This window comes from Mytilus trossulus, chromosome 7 (assembly GCF_036588685.1).
Source record: "Mytilus trossulus isolate FHL-02 chromosome 7, PNRI_Mtr1.1.1.hap1, whole genome shotgun sequence".
In the NCBI taxonomy this organism is placed as follows: Eukaryota; Metazoa; Mollusca; class Bivalvia; order Mytilida; family Mytilidae; genus Mytilus; species Mytilus trossulus.
In genome coordinates, this window is record NC_086379.1 from 54,102,649 (window position 1) to 54,121,727 (window position 19,079).

The following is a 19,079-nucleotide window of genomic DNA, read 5'->3' on the forward strand; positions in this document are numbered from 1 at the left end:
ACTCAGGTAAAAATATAAATAAAAATTAAATTAAATTATAAATGATTATATCTTTTTTTATTTTCAGGAAAAATGTTACTTTGAATTATTAATTTTGAAAATATTTGTCAATTTAAATAATATGTTGTTCATATAAAATTCTAAAACGAAGAATAAAGTGATCATGATAATCCTCGTTATAGGTTAAGGCATACATGTAACTTCATTCAGAAGAAGAAACACTTATTTAAAAAGACCAGAAGAGTTTGACCATGGTTATCTACCGAAAAGGGAACAAGGAATACCCAAACTCTACCAAAGTCAAAAGATGACGTTCACAACACCATGGATGTCTTAGAATTGAAAACAAACAAAAAGGAATCATATATGTTCATATTTCTAGGATTTATAAATAATAAAACGGAGTTATACTGCTGGAAATCACACTTCCACATCCTCGTTGGTGAACAGAGGACTTAGACTTATGAAAGGGGTACTTATACTTGTAAATAATTAAACAAATTAATAAATAAATAAGTATTATTACATGTATTTTACCTGAGTTTACCTGTCAAAAAAATGCGCGCAAATGTAATCAAAAGCTGCGCGCAAACGTAATGATTTTTGCGTGCAAATGTAATGGTAATGCGCGCAAACGTAATGCACCGAGCTGACTTATATAAATCCTGAAACCAAATTGCAGAAATCCTTGTATTGTAATTCCTGAGAAAAATGTGACGAAAATTTTCAACTTGGCTATCATGTGTAAAATCATACAAGTGTTCGGTAAACAGGAAGTTGTCAAGTGATCAATCTGAAAACGCATCACACGGTATAGCTGACTAAGATAAACCCTGAAACCAAATTTCAGAAATCCTTGTATTGTAGTTCCTGAGAAAAATGCGACGAAAAATATTCATGGGACGGACGGACTGACTGACTGAGGGAAGGACAGACAGAGGTAAAACAGTATACCTCCCCCCCTTTTTTAAAGCGGGGGTATAATAATAAATAGACAAATTAATAATAGCAAGCCTTTCTTTTATGTACCTGAACATCTTGTGGTTTCAGATAGATTTTTTCTACAAACTGTGACATGGTATGTTGTGGCTCTAATATGAAGTAGTTAGCATTGTCTTGATGATATATACTGTTGATGACTTCTAAAATGGTATTACACAGACAGCTGGTGGAACCCTGAAAAATAGGATTTAGTACAATAAATTAGCATGTGATAATAAAATAGAGAAGATTAATAGATAATTTTACACGTCAATTATAACATGTGATAATAAAACATATTCTAATTAAAGAACCTTGGTGAGCATGCTCACATACCCCACGTCCCCTTATTGTCATTGGAGAAATTAAATAAGTGAAAGAAAAAAAATTGTATAAGAAAGATTAATTTCCTGCCAAAATGCACATCTAAATAGTAAGTCCTTATTATCTACAAAATTTCATGAAATTCTGTTGTGTGGTTTCAGAGGTTTCAGAATCGCAATTTCCCGTCGATATGCACAACTACATAGCATGTCCTTATTATCTGAAAAGGTTTCGTGAAATTCTGTTGTGTGGTTTGAGAGGAGTTGCGATGACAAACTGTTGCAGTAGTACATTAAAGTAAATAGTTTTACAGGGGCGTAACTCCTAGAAAAAAAAATTGAATCGCAATTTCCCGTCGATATGCACAACTACATAGTATGTCCTTATTATCTGAAAAGGTTTCGTGAAATTCTGTTGTGTGGTTTGAGAGGAGTTGCAATGACAACAAACAGGACTGAGAGACGGACTGACGGACGGACTGACGGATGGACGGACTGACAGAGGGACGGACAGGTCAAAAACATTATACCCTCCGCAACTCGTTGCGTGGGGTATAATAAACAGAGACCATTAATAAACAAGAATGTGCCCATAGTACATGGATGCCCCACTCACTCTTTCCTTTTGTATATTCAGTGGACCGTGAAAAATCTAATTTGGCATTTAAATTAAAAAGAACATGTCACAGGGTACATATGTCTAATTCTAAGGTTGATTGGACTTCAATTTCAACAAAAACTACCTTGACCAAAAACTTGAACCTGAAACTCGCACTATCATTTACGATGTTCAGTGGACTGTGACATTGTGGTCAAAAATCTAATTTAAATAAGATAGACCATGTCATAAGGAACATGTGTTTTAAGTTTCAAGTTGATTGGACTTCAACTTCATCAAAAACTACCTTAAACTGAAGAGGGACAGACAGACGAATGAATGGACGAACGAACAGACAGACAAACCAACAGTTGTATGGATGCACAGACCAGAAAATATGATGTCCCTCTATCATAGGTGGGGCATAAAAAATTAATACCAAAAATTATTAGGAAAACATTTAGAGAAAGTTTAGATGGGAGCCATCAAAGAAGGCCAAGCAAGGGTGTATTACTTTAAATATCTTCGTGGTCATGATCATCATTGTAAAGCTTCTTTCATGAAATCAACACACTTTTCAATGGTTGTAAATAATTTTGCCAAATTTTATGTCCAATATCATAAGTTTTAAAATATCATTTTTAACATATGCAGAGTTCATTTTTTTTTTATCAAAACTAATGAATTAATTGTAAAGACTTAACGACAAAATTTTATTCCAAACTTCCATCACCTAAATAACAGTATTTCAAAAAATTTTGAAATCTGAAAATCAAAATTGTTGACTATAATTGTATTACAAACCTTCAGGAAAACTGACTGCAACACTTGAAAAGCTTGAATATTCCGTACACTAACACCTAAAGAATAATAAAGCTATAATTAATAAATAGTATTACAATTTTTAGCTAGACCTGTATTCATTCTATGTCATTTTATATTTAAGATCAAGGAAGTTGTTTTGATAACGAAAAATTGTTTCCTTATCAGAAAACCTTTGGTAAGACAAAACAAATGATATCTATCCATATCTGTATAATATTAAATTTATTTTCAACAAACCAATTTTTTTTTAAATAAAACTTTTTACACAGATTTTAGTTGGTATGTACTACATATACTAAATGGATCTTGATTCCAAAATGTTCCTCCCAAATTGCAGACACTACTGTAATATATTATTATGTTTAAAAAAGCTTGATTCCAAATATAGACTACACATGTGTTTAATATAATAGTTTAATACTTAACAGTAACTATCTTTCAAACTTTTAGCCATTCTACAATTTATACAGTATTAGTAATTTGTCATCACTATTTAATAATAAATTGAAATATAATATACATGCATTTTATCCAGATATACATTCTAATCCAACTATTAATACCATACTGACCATGTAAATGCTATATATATGTAAAGACATTTTGTAATCTAACACATGCAACACAGAGAATAACAAATCTGATCTCAAAACACCACAAAAAAACAAAAACAAACAAAAAATTGGTCATGTTTTGACTGATCCTTTTCTTCTCTTTTGAATTAAAGAACCCCCTCTTTCTATAGAGATTCAAAAGGTTTAATGGTATGAATGTGTATTTTAATTAAACATAACACAAGTAAAAAGATCACATCCAAAAATTAATATCTAAAGCATTTACTTGTGCAAATAGAGAAATTCTTGACAAAATGGGTGCAATATTCTTTATGGTTTACATGAAGCTTTGAGAAAGAGAAATAAGACCAGCTGTTGTTTCTTATGACTATGAGTGTTTTAAGATGAAACAAAGAATATAACATCACAAGCTATATACCACACAAGCCGCTATAACTATATTGTTTTTCAAAACTTAACTGGAACTAGGGCTTGCATTCACTTGCACATCTAAAACAACACATAATATGTTGAGGGTTTCTTAACATGCAAATTATACAAAATAAAATAAAATGCATTTGTATTGAAAAAACTTGTCACCATAAATATATTTTGAAAAAAATGTTTTCATGCAAGAAAATATTAAGTGCTATTATACTTCATACAAAAGAAAACAAATAAAAGTGTGTGTTAACAGAAATAAGCAGATTATTAATTACACTTAAATATTTAAATACAAATATTTCTAAAAAGAAAAGGAAATAACTAACATATTGTTGCAATGAATATTAAACGAAAAGACAGATAACTTCTTTTTTCTAATCTATACCTTTGCCTGCTGGTTGTGGGAGAGAAAATCCTGGCATCTGATAGAGTGATCCTGAACTAGCTTGAGTTGGTTTAATTTCCACAAAGCCACAAGTTGTCAGAGAACCAACCAGTAATAAGAGATTTCTCAATGCCTGTGTGGATTCCATAGAAGTGTCCAATTCTAATCTGATGTAAATAAATATACACTTTTATTAAAGAATCTTTAGTCTTATTATTTAAATCATTTCCAAACATGGACAAAACTGTGATACAGTGGTTTAGACAACTCAGTTAGTATGCATGTGTTGTCTTTGGTCTTTTTCTGAATTTCTTTTTGTTTATTGAAAATTACAGCAGATTCCATTGAGTATGAAGCCAAAGGTTATATCTTTGGTTAGCTTGCTTGTTAACTGAACCATGAAGTCATTGTTAGGTCAGGTATACTATCCCTCTTTCGAAGTAGCATAGTCCAACAAACAGATAGATTGGTTTTATGTCGGACTAGTCTATTCTTAAAGTAGGGAAGTTTACCTAACCTAACAATGACTTCACGGTTTAGCTAACAAGCAAGCTAACCAAATATATTTCCCTTGACTACACACTCAATGGAATCCGCTGTAATTCAACTCAGACATCTGTGTTGCTATCCAGATTTTGCTTCATGGTTTAAGAATGCTTACTCTGTTGAAAACCTTACTTTGAGCACAAGATCAACTCATTGTTTTTGTCATGAAGATACTTTCACATGTTCACTAATTTAGTTACATGACAGTTGGATACTAAAGACAGTAAGTTTAATATCATCTTGGTTTAAACAATTCATTGTAACATGACGACAGAACTGAGATTTCTAATCTTTTGCATAAAATGTGAGTAAAACTCTGTTTTCAAAAATCAGCATGTTTCATTTCTTAAAATTCCATTATTTTTCAATCTGCAGCAAAAAAGTCATCCAAAAAAGCTTTGTTTTCTTTGACACATATCAAAGGAATAATCCATAAGTTTGAATTTTTTTTCTCAATTAGTTCAAGATATCTTATCATGAAAATATAACATGGATCCACATATTAAAGGGTAATATTGGTTGTCATTTACACACTTAATCTGCTGACAAATCATCTGTTTAATCATTTTGTTTACTGTTGCTATTTTTAGACCTAACATGTATATATATATATAAAAAAAAGTTCCAAAAATAATTACCTTAATATAAATTCACATAAATAGTTATATCCCTGACAAGATTTGAAGTCTTCCATTAATATCTGCGACACTTCACTAGAATCCTTCAGAAAACAAAACACAGTCACAAACATCTCAACTTGTTCTATGGGAGATAACTCCTGGATACGCTGCATGTTTTCTATACAGTGTCTAACACATCCTTTGTCTAAAAATCAAAAACTTTCATTTAATTAGTGTAAACATTAACTTTTACCAGATAAAATAACAAGAATTTTTTTTAAAAGGCGTCCTGTAAATCAAGCGGGATTTTTTTACGGGATGTCTGTTGCTTAAACAAGTTGCCAGCTACTTTCTCATTCTTGATGTATGTTACTCAACTTACAAAAATTACTGTCAACTTTCTTTATTTATACAAATTGCCACATAAACAAGAAGCCATACTATTCTTATAAGTAACTAATTTTAAAACATAATAAATTTCCCCTTGTTTTTAAACAGTTCAGAAACTTAAGTGATCATTATATATAAGCTAATGAATGTACAAAGTCAATTACATTTTTAAAATCAAATCCTATATACACCTGCATACTAAGTGTTGTAGTAACATGAGATTTTGGTATTTAGACCTGTTCAATGACTTTTGTTGAATCATTATATATTTGATTATTTCCCCTGTCACTTGTTTGACCTGGATTATGTCCCTTTATGTAAATTATCATGTAGTGTTCTGCAGCAGAAGTTTCATCAATGTTCATCACACATTTTTGGAAAAGTTGAGCTTAAAAGGCAGATGGGAAGACAGATGAAATAGAGGACTGATCAACAGACAGGGTAATACATATATACAACTCTAAAATGTTGTTTGTGGGTGGTACATATATAAAACTCAGGATGTCTGTCTAATTCAATATAGTGTATATATCCATAATAGATGGCTTTAAATTGTCCCTGAATTTTGATGTAATATTAAGCAAATATTTACCATGTATGTATTTGACTACATTTGGTATCAGCCCATATCTGGACAGAGTCACTAACACTTCTCCAGCACTTTTTCTCCATACTACATTATGAGGAGGGCACCAACTTGTAATTGCACTAAACAGCAAACTAAGATCATCTTTTTTTGCAAGTTCTTCTGCTGGGGAAGCATAATTACATAATCTGACCAAAACCTTAAAAAAAAAATGCATAGCCAAATACACAGACTGACCAACACATATTCTAAAATAAAGGAGTACATGATAGTAGTCTGAACAATTCATAAAATAACACATTAATTACTGTTAAGCTGATATCTATAACTACAGTTGCAAATGTGTTTTTAGTAAATGGTCTATTATAAGTTTATTTTCATCTGCACACCTAATCAAAACACAGTAGAAAGGTGTTACTTTTTTTCTTTTAGAGGATAGATAGCATGGCTATATACATTCTATTAGCAAAATAAGTTTCTTGTATACTATGGTGTATACCAGTTGATTCAAAAATATATTAAAAGAAATAAATAATGTGTCCATTGGACACAGACAATGCCACGGCTTGAATACGATATTATAAAATTGAACCAATGACGGCAAGGCAAAAATCCCAAATTTTAAATTGATCTGTGTTATGTGGTCATAAGCAGTGTGTGTACGTTTTATAACATCTATTTGAGGCACACTAAAGTTAGAAGACAGAAACAATTTTTTGGAAGTACGTACATAGGGACAGGTAAGAATAACACTGTATGCTCCCTCTGCTGTGAAAGGGGCATAAGAAATAGTAAAATTTGTAGTTTATAAACATTATTACGGAGGCAACGCCATATCGCTTTCAGTCCTAAATTACACATTTATTAAACAAATATACCTGAACAAACACTTTCTGTAATAAAATTCTTCGTTCTGTGTGTGTAAAGTTGCAGCCAGGTTCAACTGCATCTCCATCAAGGATTTCTGGTAGGTCAAAGAATAAGTAGAGACATTTTACAAGAGTTGATGGCAGAGAAGCTCCTGTCATGTTGTCTATCAAAGCTTGTCCACCAGATGATAAAAGAGTTAAAGCCTGAAGTAACATCCAACCATTACTAGCTTCTTCTGAGGAGTTTATCTCTAAAAATCTCACTATTGCACAACTTGCTGCTTCTGTAAGAAAATAAACAAATCCACAGTATGTATTTTGATGTTTTTTCCTTTTTCTTTTTTGTCTTATGAATTTGATATGTTGAAGGGAAAAAGCCAACATTATACAACAATGTAAAATGCTGTAGAGGACACATTGTTAAATAACTAAACATAGTCTTATCTTAATACATGTACTCTGAAAGCTAGTTTGTCCACATTATTAAAAAGAACCTTAGTGAACACGCTCACATACCCCACGTCCCCACATTGTCATTGGAGAAATTAAATAAGTGTAAGGAAAAAAATTGTATAAGAAAAAATATTGAATAATAATTTCCTGTCAATATCCACATCTACATGCATAGTATGTCCTTATTATTTACAAAAATTCATGAAATTCTGTTGTGTGGTTTCAGAGGAGTTGAGATGACAAACTGTTGCAGAAGTACATTGAAGCAAATAAGTTCAAAGGGGCGTAACTCCTAGAAAAAAAAATGGATCAAAATTTGTTGTCGAAATGCACATCTACGTAGTATGTCCTTTATCTACAAAGTTTCATGAAATTCTGTTATGTGGTTTGAGAGGAGTTGAGATGACAAACTGTTGCAGTATTATATTAAAGTAAATAAGTTCAAAGGGGCATAACTCCTAGAAAAAAATTGAATCGCAATTTCCCGTCAACATGCACAACTACATAGTATGTCCTTATTATATAAAAAGGTTTCGTGAAATTCTGTTGTGTGGTTTGAGAGGAGTTGCGATGACAAACTGTTGCAGTAGTACATTAAAGTAAATAAGTTCAAAGGGGCGTAACTCCTAGAAAAAAAATTGAATCGCAATTTCCCGTCGATATGCACAACTACATAGTATGTCCTTATTAACTGAAAAGGTTTCCTGAAATTCTGTTGAGTAGTTTCAGAGGAGTTGCGATGACAAACTGTTGCAGTAGTACATTAAAGTAAATAAGTTCAAAGGGGCGTAACTCCTAGAAAAAAAATTGAATCATAATTTCCCATCGATATGCACAACTACATATTATGTCCTTATTATCTGAAAAGGTCTTGTGAAATTCTGTTGTGTGGTTTGAGAGGAGTTGCGATGACAAACTGTTGCAGAAGTACACTAAAGTAAATAAGTTCAAAGGGGCATAACTCCTAGAAAAAAAATTGAATCGCAATTTCCCGTCGATATGCACAACTACATAGTATGTCCTTATTAATTGAAAAGGTTTCGTGAAATTCTGTTGTGTGGTTTGAGAGGAGTTGCGATGACAAACTGTTGCAGTAGTACGTTAAAGTAAATAAGTTCAAAGGGGCGTAACTCCTGGAAAAAAAATTGAATCGCAATTTCCCGTCGATTTGCACAACTACATAGTATGTCCTTATTATCTGAAAAGGTTTTGTGAAATTCTGTTGAGTGGTTTGAGAGGAGTTGCGATGACAAGAAACAGGACTGATGGACGGACGGACGGACGGACCGACTGACAGACGGACAGGTCAAAAACATTATACCCTCCGCAACTCGTTGCGTGGGGTATAATTAAATTTCAAAAGACTCAGAAGGATAGAAAATTAATGTTAAACTTCAATACAGGACTACAAAACACACAAAAAATGCCTGATAAATTCTCTATGTAAATAATACTACTATTAATAGTTTTAGTTAATCTAACCTGTAGATTGATTTGAAGCCCTCCTTCTTATCTCTGTGACCATTAATTTAGATAAGTGGCTAGAAAACTGTAAAATATCACCAAACTTCTCAATCATTTCACTGGATGGTACCTCTCCAAAGGTCTGTAAAATAATGTTATTAATGTAATACATGTATATATACATTGTATTGAAATTTTCCCCATTAATTTCTGTAACGTTTTAAAAAATTTGCACATTGCAATATTTACATATCATTGGTCCACTCTTAACATAAGATTTACCTCCAATTATAGACATTCAATTAGATAACAATACACCATTTCATAAACTAAATTCAAAAACAATAAACAATTCATTTCCTTGTTCCCTCTAGGATCATTTTGAAAACAGTGTACTTGCAATAAATGTCAGATATACAAAAAGTTATATACATTACCTTGCAAAACAATGGTATCATTGTATACAATTTTTCTTCTTGTTCATCTTGAGATGCCCTTCTGTTTGGATGTCGGAATTCAGCAAACAACTTTCTAAGATGATTTAATCCCAGGCTCATATCTGTATGGTGTTTGCCTGGCATCATCTTCTTTATGAAATTACTCATTTTTAAGTCCTTAAAATAGAAGAATTGTTTTAAATATACAGAGCTTCAGATAAGCTGCGTATTTGCGTGATCACGCAATACAAATAATAAAAAACCCAATGCAATTGCCCATTGCAGGGTTCAATTACCCAATAAATTCAATGGAAAACCCAATTATATGCCAAAAACATGAGTTCTTAACCCTTTAATCGGCTACCGTTTGCGTTATTAACCCTTATCTGGTTTACAGTTGTCGCGTAAACCTTTTTTAAAATTTTTATAACTGGAAATTTCCTGTTGTTCTAAAAATAGATCCCTGCATCAAGTAGCTGAAATGGGTCCCTGTTTGAGTTTTCCGTTGCTCAATAGGTGCACGTGTTTTTGTAAACATTTCGATCTTCTCGGCGTTTATCCAATTAGCGTGTGTCATGTCGTCATATTTTTTTCGCATTGCTCGGGATTTACCATAACATACATGGAATTAAAACGAAAGTGAATGTCCGGTAAAAATATTGAATAGAAGCATGTTTTTGGCTTCTATTGAAAAGCTGAGGGAAAGTTATGATGATAACAAGACTCAGCCAGTGTTTTAAGGAAGCGTCCATCGAACGCACGTGCGTATGTGCGTTCCATATCGAGAACATTGCTAATAAACATATATAAAATGGGTTTTCATCAAAAACGAAATCAGTTGGGAAAAGTTAAAGGCCAAATCAATTATGAAATGATAAAGCATCAGAAACCAAAAGTTCTTAATTAAAGACAACTAAACCCGAATTTCTGTAAATTGAATAAAAAAAAATCATGCAAGTATAATTAGAGTTTATATACTATTTTTATTTATTCATTTTACTGTTAATTCATGAATACCAACACAGGCACTGGTCTCAGAATTTATTATATAAAGGTATATGACGAGGGCCTGTGAATACACATATCCGTTTTTGTTAGAAAATACAAAACTGACAAAAGGTTTGAAACGGAACACAAATAAAAACTACAATTGCTTCTCAGTGAATAAACCAAATTAAACAGGTAAACAAAGAAAGAAACATTTTTAAGAAAAAAATGGGGTCAGATATTGCCTAAATATTCAATATGTGTCGATGAAAAACCCAATTCATTAAGGAGCTTGGTGGTGAGAAACCCAATTTGATATTAACCTGAGGGGTGAATTGGAATTGATAATGCAATTAAATAACTTTATCACCCTATTATATAAGAAAATGGTGGGTAAAAACCCCAATTTGTGAATTCTTATCTGGAGCTCTGAATATAATCACTACATAAAATTTACTATCATTTTTATTTGATAGCTGAATCATTTAAAAGTGACAAATTCCATCTGATGAACATACCCATCATAACCCATGTACATTTGCATGTCCTTTGACCAAAGGATAGAGACATTTTTTGTCACACAGAACAGCCAAATTGTTTTTTATTGTTCTAAAAGTTTCAGGGAAGCACTAAATTCCTGATTCCTAACAGGGTTCAATAAGAGCCTATGTAATGTTGGGGGTCTCATTGTGGGGTCTGATCCCAGATCCCACTTACTGTTTTGTCAGATACCCATATCCAGCTTACACTATGTACGTAAGCAATTCTCATTTTATTTTGTAAATTCCTGTGCCCTGCTAGACTTCATTTCCTTTTTTCATGGCATAATAATTTTGACTTTCATGTGTCATGCTTACAAAAAAGTCAGCAATCCCCACGTCACGCTTAGACCCCAAGGAGACCCACAATGTTATTGTTTGGAATGCAAGCCAACAAAGTAACCTTAGTGAATAGTCTCCCATTTCTCAATTGGGTTTAAAATATTTAGTCCTAAGCATGCTAAGGACATAGGTCGCTCCAAAATTATTTGCTACATTTACAAAATGAATCTACATTATTGATAGCTGCGTAAACCTAGATTTGAGGTCCTTAAGAATATTTTGGACTATTTGCTGCACATATGATACGCAAAAAGTAAAAAAAACAACACAAGCTATGGTTCTGCAGCTACATTTGTGTATTGTACTGTACATGTATGATTACTACTGTTAAAGATGAAGTATTTTCATAATATCATAATAATAGATTTTGTTGAGAAAATGAGTCTTTTAAGATGCTTTGAGTGTACATACTATTGGAGGATATGTAAAGTGTACGGACACCAGATGTAATACTAGATTAACTTGTTTCATTTAAAAGACTGGATTCTATGAGTGGTATGTAATAGGGCTCTTCGCGGTTAGTTCGGCCATATTGGGTAGGGGGCAGATTTTCATAATAGAGGTAAAAATGGTGTGAAAAATACGGGAAAACATCATTAAAACAGAGCTTTTGCTTTGAAAATCTGCCCCCTATCCAATATGGCCGAACTAACCGTGAAGAGCCCTATTATGGAAATCTATATATACTGTTTTATAAACTTCCGTCATCCTTGACAGTAATATTGAAAATTTCTTACTTCAGGGTCTACATGCAGTAACAGCATATTTGAGTAAAGACAGATTAAAGATGCCTTTACCTTATGTAACAACCTGAAGATAAAGGTATAAAGTGTGTGTGTGTGATAAATCACTGCTATAAATTGTCGCACCACTCTTTCATTTGTGAAATAACTTTTCAGTTTGTTCTGTTGCACTCATAGTCAGCTGATAATGGTAAGACCATGACGACTTGAGATATTAATGTTGAAAATGATTCAAACTTAATCATAATTGAGTGGTATATATTAGTAATTTAATGTGTCTACAATCTATAGTCGCCGTCACGTAAAATTGGCACCATGATTTTTGTCAAAATTTTCTAAAATATCGACCGCGTTTACTCGAGATCATGTTTTTCAATTAGCGGGATAAAAATCCAATCCAAATATATACTACTGTCCTACCTTTTATTGTGTTTGCACAGTATAATCCTGACCTTCACAAAATCCAGGATTATTTTGTATGGTGGAATCCGACATTGTTATTACCGGAAGTGTTACCGTGGAGTCCACGTGCTCTCAATTTTCTTGTGTCTCTCGGAGCTGTGCGTCATCTCTATGTAAAAAGCGCGGGAAATCGTATCATCAATGACAATGATATTACCCGGAGAGTAACGAATGTTATGTAGTAAGGGATCCTCATAGAAACTAAGATGGCGGTTTTACAATGAAAACAATCTTGAAAAATGTGAAGGTCAGGATTATACAGTGCAAACACAATAAAAGGTAGGACAGTAGTATATATTTGGATTGGATTTTTATTCCGCTAATTGAAAAACATGATCTCGAGTAAACGCGGTCGATATTTAAGAAAATTTTGACAAAAATCATGGTGCCAATTTTACGTGACGGCGACTATACAAATTTATGATCGATAACATTTTCTGTTTCAGCAGCTGAAGTGATGGAATGTACAACTGTTGAATGAAGTAATTCGATGAGTTTCAGACTGAATATCGAATGTGCAAAGCTAAAAAATATGGGCATACTTGAATTTGATCTTAATGTCAATCTGTCATTGAACATGTTATGGTAAATTCAATATTTATACAGGGTTGTGTATTTTCGCCATTGCGTCTGATTATTATGGAAAGTTAACTTCCGTGCATCTCATTTCCGGTTTTTAATTCCGCCAGATGGCACTTTTATAGGCGAAGTCATAAAATGCGCGAAATTCAAAATATCCACTGCCCTGGAAAAAAAATAATGTAGGGTATTTATTCAAATTAAATAGTGCTTCCTGGTAAGATCCCTTTGGCCATTGTATCTTACAAGTTGGTTTCGTATGTTCGTTTTACTTTACAATAAAAGTTTGCTCCTTTGTGATCTTTCACACGAACGACCGTGGCGTGTAACTTCAACTTCATTAGAAAATGCCTGTAGAGTGGGGTGCTCATTTTCGCCACATCTTTTCATGTTTTCTACAGTTTCTGTTCAGGTCTAAATGTTTTTGAAATACGGATATTTCTATATGAAGATAACTTCAAATGCAAAATATTCTTAAGCTTGCAAACGTGTTTGTTTGAATATAATCATCTGAAAAATTAGATTAAAGGGTGTTTGTACCAAGTCAGGAATATGACAGTTCTTGTCCATTCGTTTTTGATGTGTTTTGTCTTTTGATTTTGCCATGTGATTATGAACTTTCCGATTAGATTTTCCTCTGAGTTCAGTGTTTTAGTGATTTTATTTTTTTCAAGAGGGAGGGGGTTAACTTGGATTTTTCCTAAAAAATATTCTGTGATGCCCAATTTGATTTGGGGGGGGGGGGGGGGGGGGTGGTATTGCGGTCAAGACGAAGTAGATAATTTAAAGAAATGTTCTCAATCCAGAGTTATCGCCATTCCTTTTTACAGTCAGCATAGCCAGAAATGAGTAGTGGTTTTGCTAATTAATATTCATAATATGTAAATGAGAATTGTACCACGTGATAGTAGTTTGAACTGGACTGGCTTGATAGGCTTGATATCATTAAAATCTTTAAACACGGATATTATAAGTTGCCCGTCACAGAGTCCTTATTTACAATCACTTTGATATTTCCGTAAAGTTGTCAGGCGGTCAAAATCAAAACAATGAACGTGAATTTAGTGATTTTTTCGTGCTTTCGTTAGTTTATTCTTCTTGAAATAGTGACATTTTAATTTTACGTGGGAACCTAGAGCTCAACGACTACACATACAAGGTTTGGAACAGTCATAATGTTTCGTTTAAATGGTGTATAGTCTTGTGTATATTCATTTTCTGCCCCGGCAACCTGTCTATCAATTAAATTAAAATTAAAAAAGACATTTTTTTCAAAATTCCCTATCATTTTTAGTAATTTCCGTGACCCGTATCCGATTTCTTTAGTATAATATTCAAATAAGCAAAGTGGCGTTGATTTCTGGATATGGGAATCAACAGCTAGGGTACCCAAATTGCACCCCCCCCCAAAAAAACCCTCATTAGATCTCATTATGATAATGAGATAATGGAAACGAAGAAAATATTGGAGAGTCTGCAGAAAAAGAGTATTGCTGATAGTTATGATGGAGTTGTTCGCCATGCTGGTATCAATGTTACTGATGGAAACCTGAAAGGCCGGTAGATATTTTCAGTAGAATCGTGAAAATCTCCCTCCTGATACTGATGATGGAGACACACTTGATCTTGTAATTCAGACATATAAAGATTTACAGGAGGAAATTATGGAACATGATGTCGAGATGGTGAGAGACCCTTTGAGCAGGACAAAAGGGTAACAACTCGGCTAATCCAAACGGACTTTGACTAGGACAACGACAGAAACCAAATGTCATTGTGGGAAGGTTTGCACGAACTTAAAAGTTTTAAAGATACACCAGGCAAGTACTTAGAATGGATCTGGGAAGCAGCAGAAGGAACGCACATTTAACACTGATGAGACGACAGAGGACTACAGCCAGGAAACACACCACAGTGATGAGGACCTTTTACCTAATGAAGCTACTCATATAAACATTGAGGAGGAGCGATGGAATCAAAACCAGCAGAGAACATCGACACCTTCAGCAGACAGCAGGAAGGAAAAGTTACAATGGGAGATCTTTGAATGATGAAGAACAAGACAAGATTTTGGATAACACACTTACCGGAGATGTACAGAGAAAGATATCATCATTGTCAACAATTTTTTTATGCAGTAGGACAAGATCGATTTGGAGTTACACCAAAACTAGAGAAGGTTCTCAGGTTAACACCTAACATAACAGACGTCAACAAGAAATACAAACACTCAGAACCGAAATAAATTATGTCACAAAGCAGTATAGAAGAGCAAACGAGGAAGAAAAAGCAGTATTGAATGAGCTAAGATCAATACTGAGGGACAGAAAAAACAATCTTCAACGAGCAGAAAGAATCAGAAAAGCAAAGAGAGAAAGAAGGAAGAAGAGAGCAATGTGTGTTGCCAATTCCTACAAGTTCACCAAAGCAACACTGGACGGAACAAAGGAGGGATTAGTAAAAAGCACGAAAGAGGAAGTGGGAAAACACCTATCAGAGACACACAGCGACGTAAGGCAGTGGGAACATCTAGGTAACTGCGAAACGATAGAACATTTACCTGGACCTAAAATACCTATGAATATTAAGAAACCATCATGGAAAGAAGTATCAGATGCAGTGAAGAAAGCTAGGTATGTATCATCACCAGGACCAAAATGCCATCCCGTACAAGGTATATAAGAAGTGTCCAAAGATTTTAAAACATCTTTGGAGGCTACTGAAAGTGGTATGGAGGAAAGGGAAGATACCATCATATTGACAAGCAGATGGGTGTTTTATTCCCAAAGAAGAAAAATCAGAGGACATCACACAATTTCGGACAATTTCCCTCCTAAATGTACAAGGAAAGATCTTTTTCTCTATCATGGCTAGAAGAATGACATCATATATGACAAATAAAAACTATGTATACACTTTAGTACAGAAGGGCGGAATTCCAGGATTCTCAGGATGCATTGAACATACGAGCATCATTTCACAACTGATTCAAGAGGCCAAAGTGAACAAGAAAGATCATACAATAGTATGGCTAGATTTGACCAATGCCCATGGTACTGTTCCTCACATGCTGATACAGCAGTCACAAGATCATAACCATATTCTCGACCACTTTATGAAAGTAATAGGAAGTTATCTCAGTGGGAATGAGCTGCGAATTACAACAAGAACATTTACAACAACATGGCAGAAACTACAAAAAGGAATAGTTACTGCATGTATCATCTGTGACACTATAAAACCAATGGCTAAAGAGGAACTAATTTTTATTCAGTGCCTAGTTACAATCTGATCTGTCTTGTTAGGGACAGTTCTTTTATACAACTACGAACGTGACTTAAATTTAGAAAGAATTTTGTTTATGATAGGTACTTACTTTTAGAAAGCCCAAAGCCACAAAATGAAAATGGTTCTAAATAGTGACCATTACTTTTGGTCTCATATACTTAACGTTAGGTTAACTATATAGAGCCAAACTATTAAAGTCTAATTAACTGGCCACAACACGATGACCACATGATGCTGAATGAAAAAGCAATTGTCATAAACTTGAACATCCCTTAAGCCAAAGCATGTACATATAGAAAGTCACGTTTGTAGTTTAACAATAATACATACATTTATAAAGTAAACAAATTATATTTAATAATTTCAATTCTTTCGATCACTGCATAGTGTTACACATCTCAGTTATCTTGTTCGTCAGGGAATGAATATGATTATTAAATGATCTGGAGAGAGAGAAACTAGAGGTTCGAAAACATCAACTGACATCAGGTAACCGCCAAATAGAGGGTTCATGGACGATTTAACCATCAGTTCAGATACCCATGTTCAGGCTAGATAGGTATTAAAAGCCTTGATAGAGACAGTAACATGGGCAAGGATGTCTTTCAAGCCAAAGAAGTCTAGAGCTCTAATAATAAGAAAAAGGAAGAGCACACACCAAGTTGAACTTAAGGTGCAAGGAGAAGTCATTCCATCAATAACTTGCAATCCCATCAAGTGCTTCGAAAAGTGGTATGATGACTCTTTAAGTGACAAAAACAATATCAGGCCACTTCTGCTGTACGAAATTACACTGACAACAGTTGGGAAGCTTGAAAGAACCATCAACAGACATATTAGGAAATGGTTAGGTGACCCTCCAAGTTTTACAACTGTAGGACTGTACAGCAGGACCGCCGAAAGTTCAGCTACCATTAACATCTTTAGTGGAAGAATTCAAATTTAGCAAAACTCGCCTCGTGATGACACTGAAAGAATCTAGAGATGACTTAAGTGAGAACAGCAGGTGTCCAAATAAGAACAGGACGAAAGTGGTCAGCCTCCTTAGCAGTTTCAGAGGCAGAGAGTAGATTTAGGCGTATAGATATCGTAGGAACTGTAGCAGTAGGACGACGGGGCCTTGGTACATCAAAAAGTTACTACTGGAAGAGTGCTAACACCCAAGAAAGACGAAGTCTGGTACAAAAAGAGATATAATCGAGAGAAGAGGAAAACAGACAATCAAAGACAGTAGAATAAGGAGCAGAGGTGCTTGGTCGAGATGGGAATTAGAACAACAATCCCTTACATGGTCAGAAATATAGCGATATCCTCTGTTTATTTGTTCTGTTAAATTGTTATATATACGATGATGACTGATGTACCCATATTTTGACTATTTCATTTATTGTGTCTGTATATTTAACGCATTAATGTAAATATAACGGAATTTGATGAGACTGTCATTCAAGTAAGATGGTTAGCGCGATAGAACCAGGTTTAATCCACCATTTTCTACATTTGAAAATGCCTGTACCAAGTCAGGAATATGACAGTTCTTGTCCATTCGCTTTTGATGCGTTTTGTATTTGATTTTGCCATGTGATTATGGACTTTCCGAATTGATTTTCCTCTAAATTCAGTATTTTTGTGATTTTACTCAATATCAACTACAGTTTCTTATGAGATCAGTGAATGATGTGTCACCAACACCTACAAATCTGCACAAGTCGAACTTTAGAAAAAAAAGTTGTACTAGTAAGTGTTCCGCGGAACCCAGTGTCTCGCCTATTTTTACTGTTGATCGCAGGCTAAAAAAAAATGAGGCAAAAAATCAATGAAAATATTCCTCTTGATACTATCTTATGATTGTAAGAAGCTTCTGTCTAAGTTTGGTAAAAATCTAGGATATTTAATGAATCTGATACATGTTTTGAAAACTTTAACTGCAGACTGTACATAATGTTAACTGGGAGAAAATATAAGTCCATTTAAAATAGCTTCTGTCCAATTTTGGTGCAAACCCAGGATAGTTTAAGAAAGTTATTAAAATCTTTAAAACTTTAACCACAGAGTGAATGTAATGTTTCCCCGCAGAAAAACTAAGTCCATTTAAAAGTAAAATACAGAAAAAATGAATTTATTTTTTTACAAAATTTACTTCTGGATACTATCTTATGATCGTAATCAAGCTTCTGTCCAAGTTTGGTACAAACCAAAGATAGTTTAAGAAAGTTATTAAAATTCTAAAAACTTGAACCACAGAGTGAATGTAATGTTTCCCTGCAGAAAAAAACTAAGTCCATTTATAAGTAAAATATGGAAAAAATGGAATTTTGTTTTTACAAAATTTACTTCTGGATACTATTTTATGATCATAAACAAGCTTCTGTTCAAGTTTGGTACAAACCAAGGATAGTTTAAGAAAGTTATTAAAATTCTAAAAACTTTAACCACAGAGTGAATGTAATTGCCCACGCAGAAAAAAAACTAATAAAATTGAGAAAGGAAATGGTGAATATGTCAAGCGACAACCATCCGACCATAGAGCAAACAACAGACGAAGGCAACCAATGGGTCTTTAATGTAGCGAGAATTCCCGCACCCGTAGGTGTCCTTCAGCTGGCCCCTAAAAATATGCATAATAGTACAGTGATAATGGACGTCATACTAAACTCCGAATTA

At 33.7% G+C, this 19,079-nt stretch overlaps 1 protein-coding gene across 6 annotated transcripts in view; it reads right to left on the reverse strand.

Moving 5' to 3' along the window:
- The window catches only part of LOC134725306 (WD repeat and FYVE domain-containing protein 3-like), an 84,736-nt gene extending 71,527 nt beyond the window's left edge, over window positions 1-13,209 (reverse strand). For all 6 annotated transcript variants that reach the window (XM_063589012.1, XM_063589013.1, XM_063589010.1 and 3 more), the window contains exons 1-9: window positions 13,091-13,209; window positions 9,476-9,652; window positions 9,057-9,180; window positions 7,131-7,405; window positions 6,259-6,451; window positions 5,295-5,481; window positions 4,111-4,277; window positions 2,707-2,762; window positions 1,030-1,176 (exon numbers count right to left, since the gene is read on the reverse strand). In XM_063589012.1, coding sequence (XP_063445082.1) covers window positions 1,030-1,176; window positions 2,707-2,762; window positions 4,111-4,277; window positions 5,295-5,481; window positions 6,259-6,451; window positions 7,131-7,405; window positions 9,057-9,180; window positions 9,476-9,643 — 1,317 coding nt within the window. In that variant the 5' untranslated portion in view covers window positions 9,644-9,652; window positions 13,091-13,209. The remainder of the gene's footprint in view (window positions 1-1,029; window positions 1,177-2,706; window positions 2,763-4,110; window positions 4,278-5,294; window positions 5,482-6,258; window positions 6,452-7,130; window positions 7,406-9,056; window positions 9,181-9,475; window positions 9,653-13,090) is intronic.
- Between the last annotated feature and the right edge of the window lie 5,870 nt (window positions 13,210-19,079).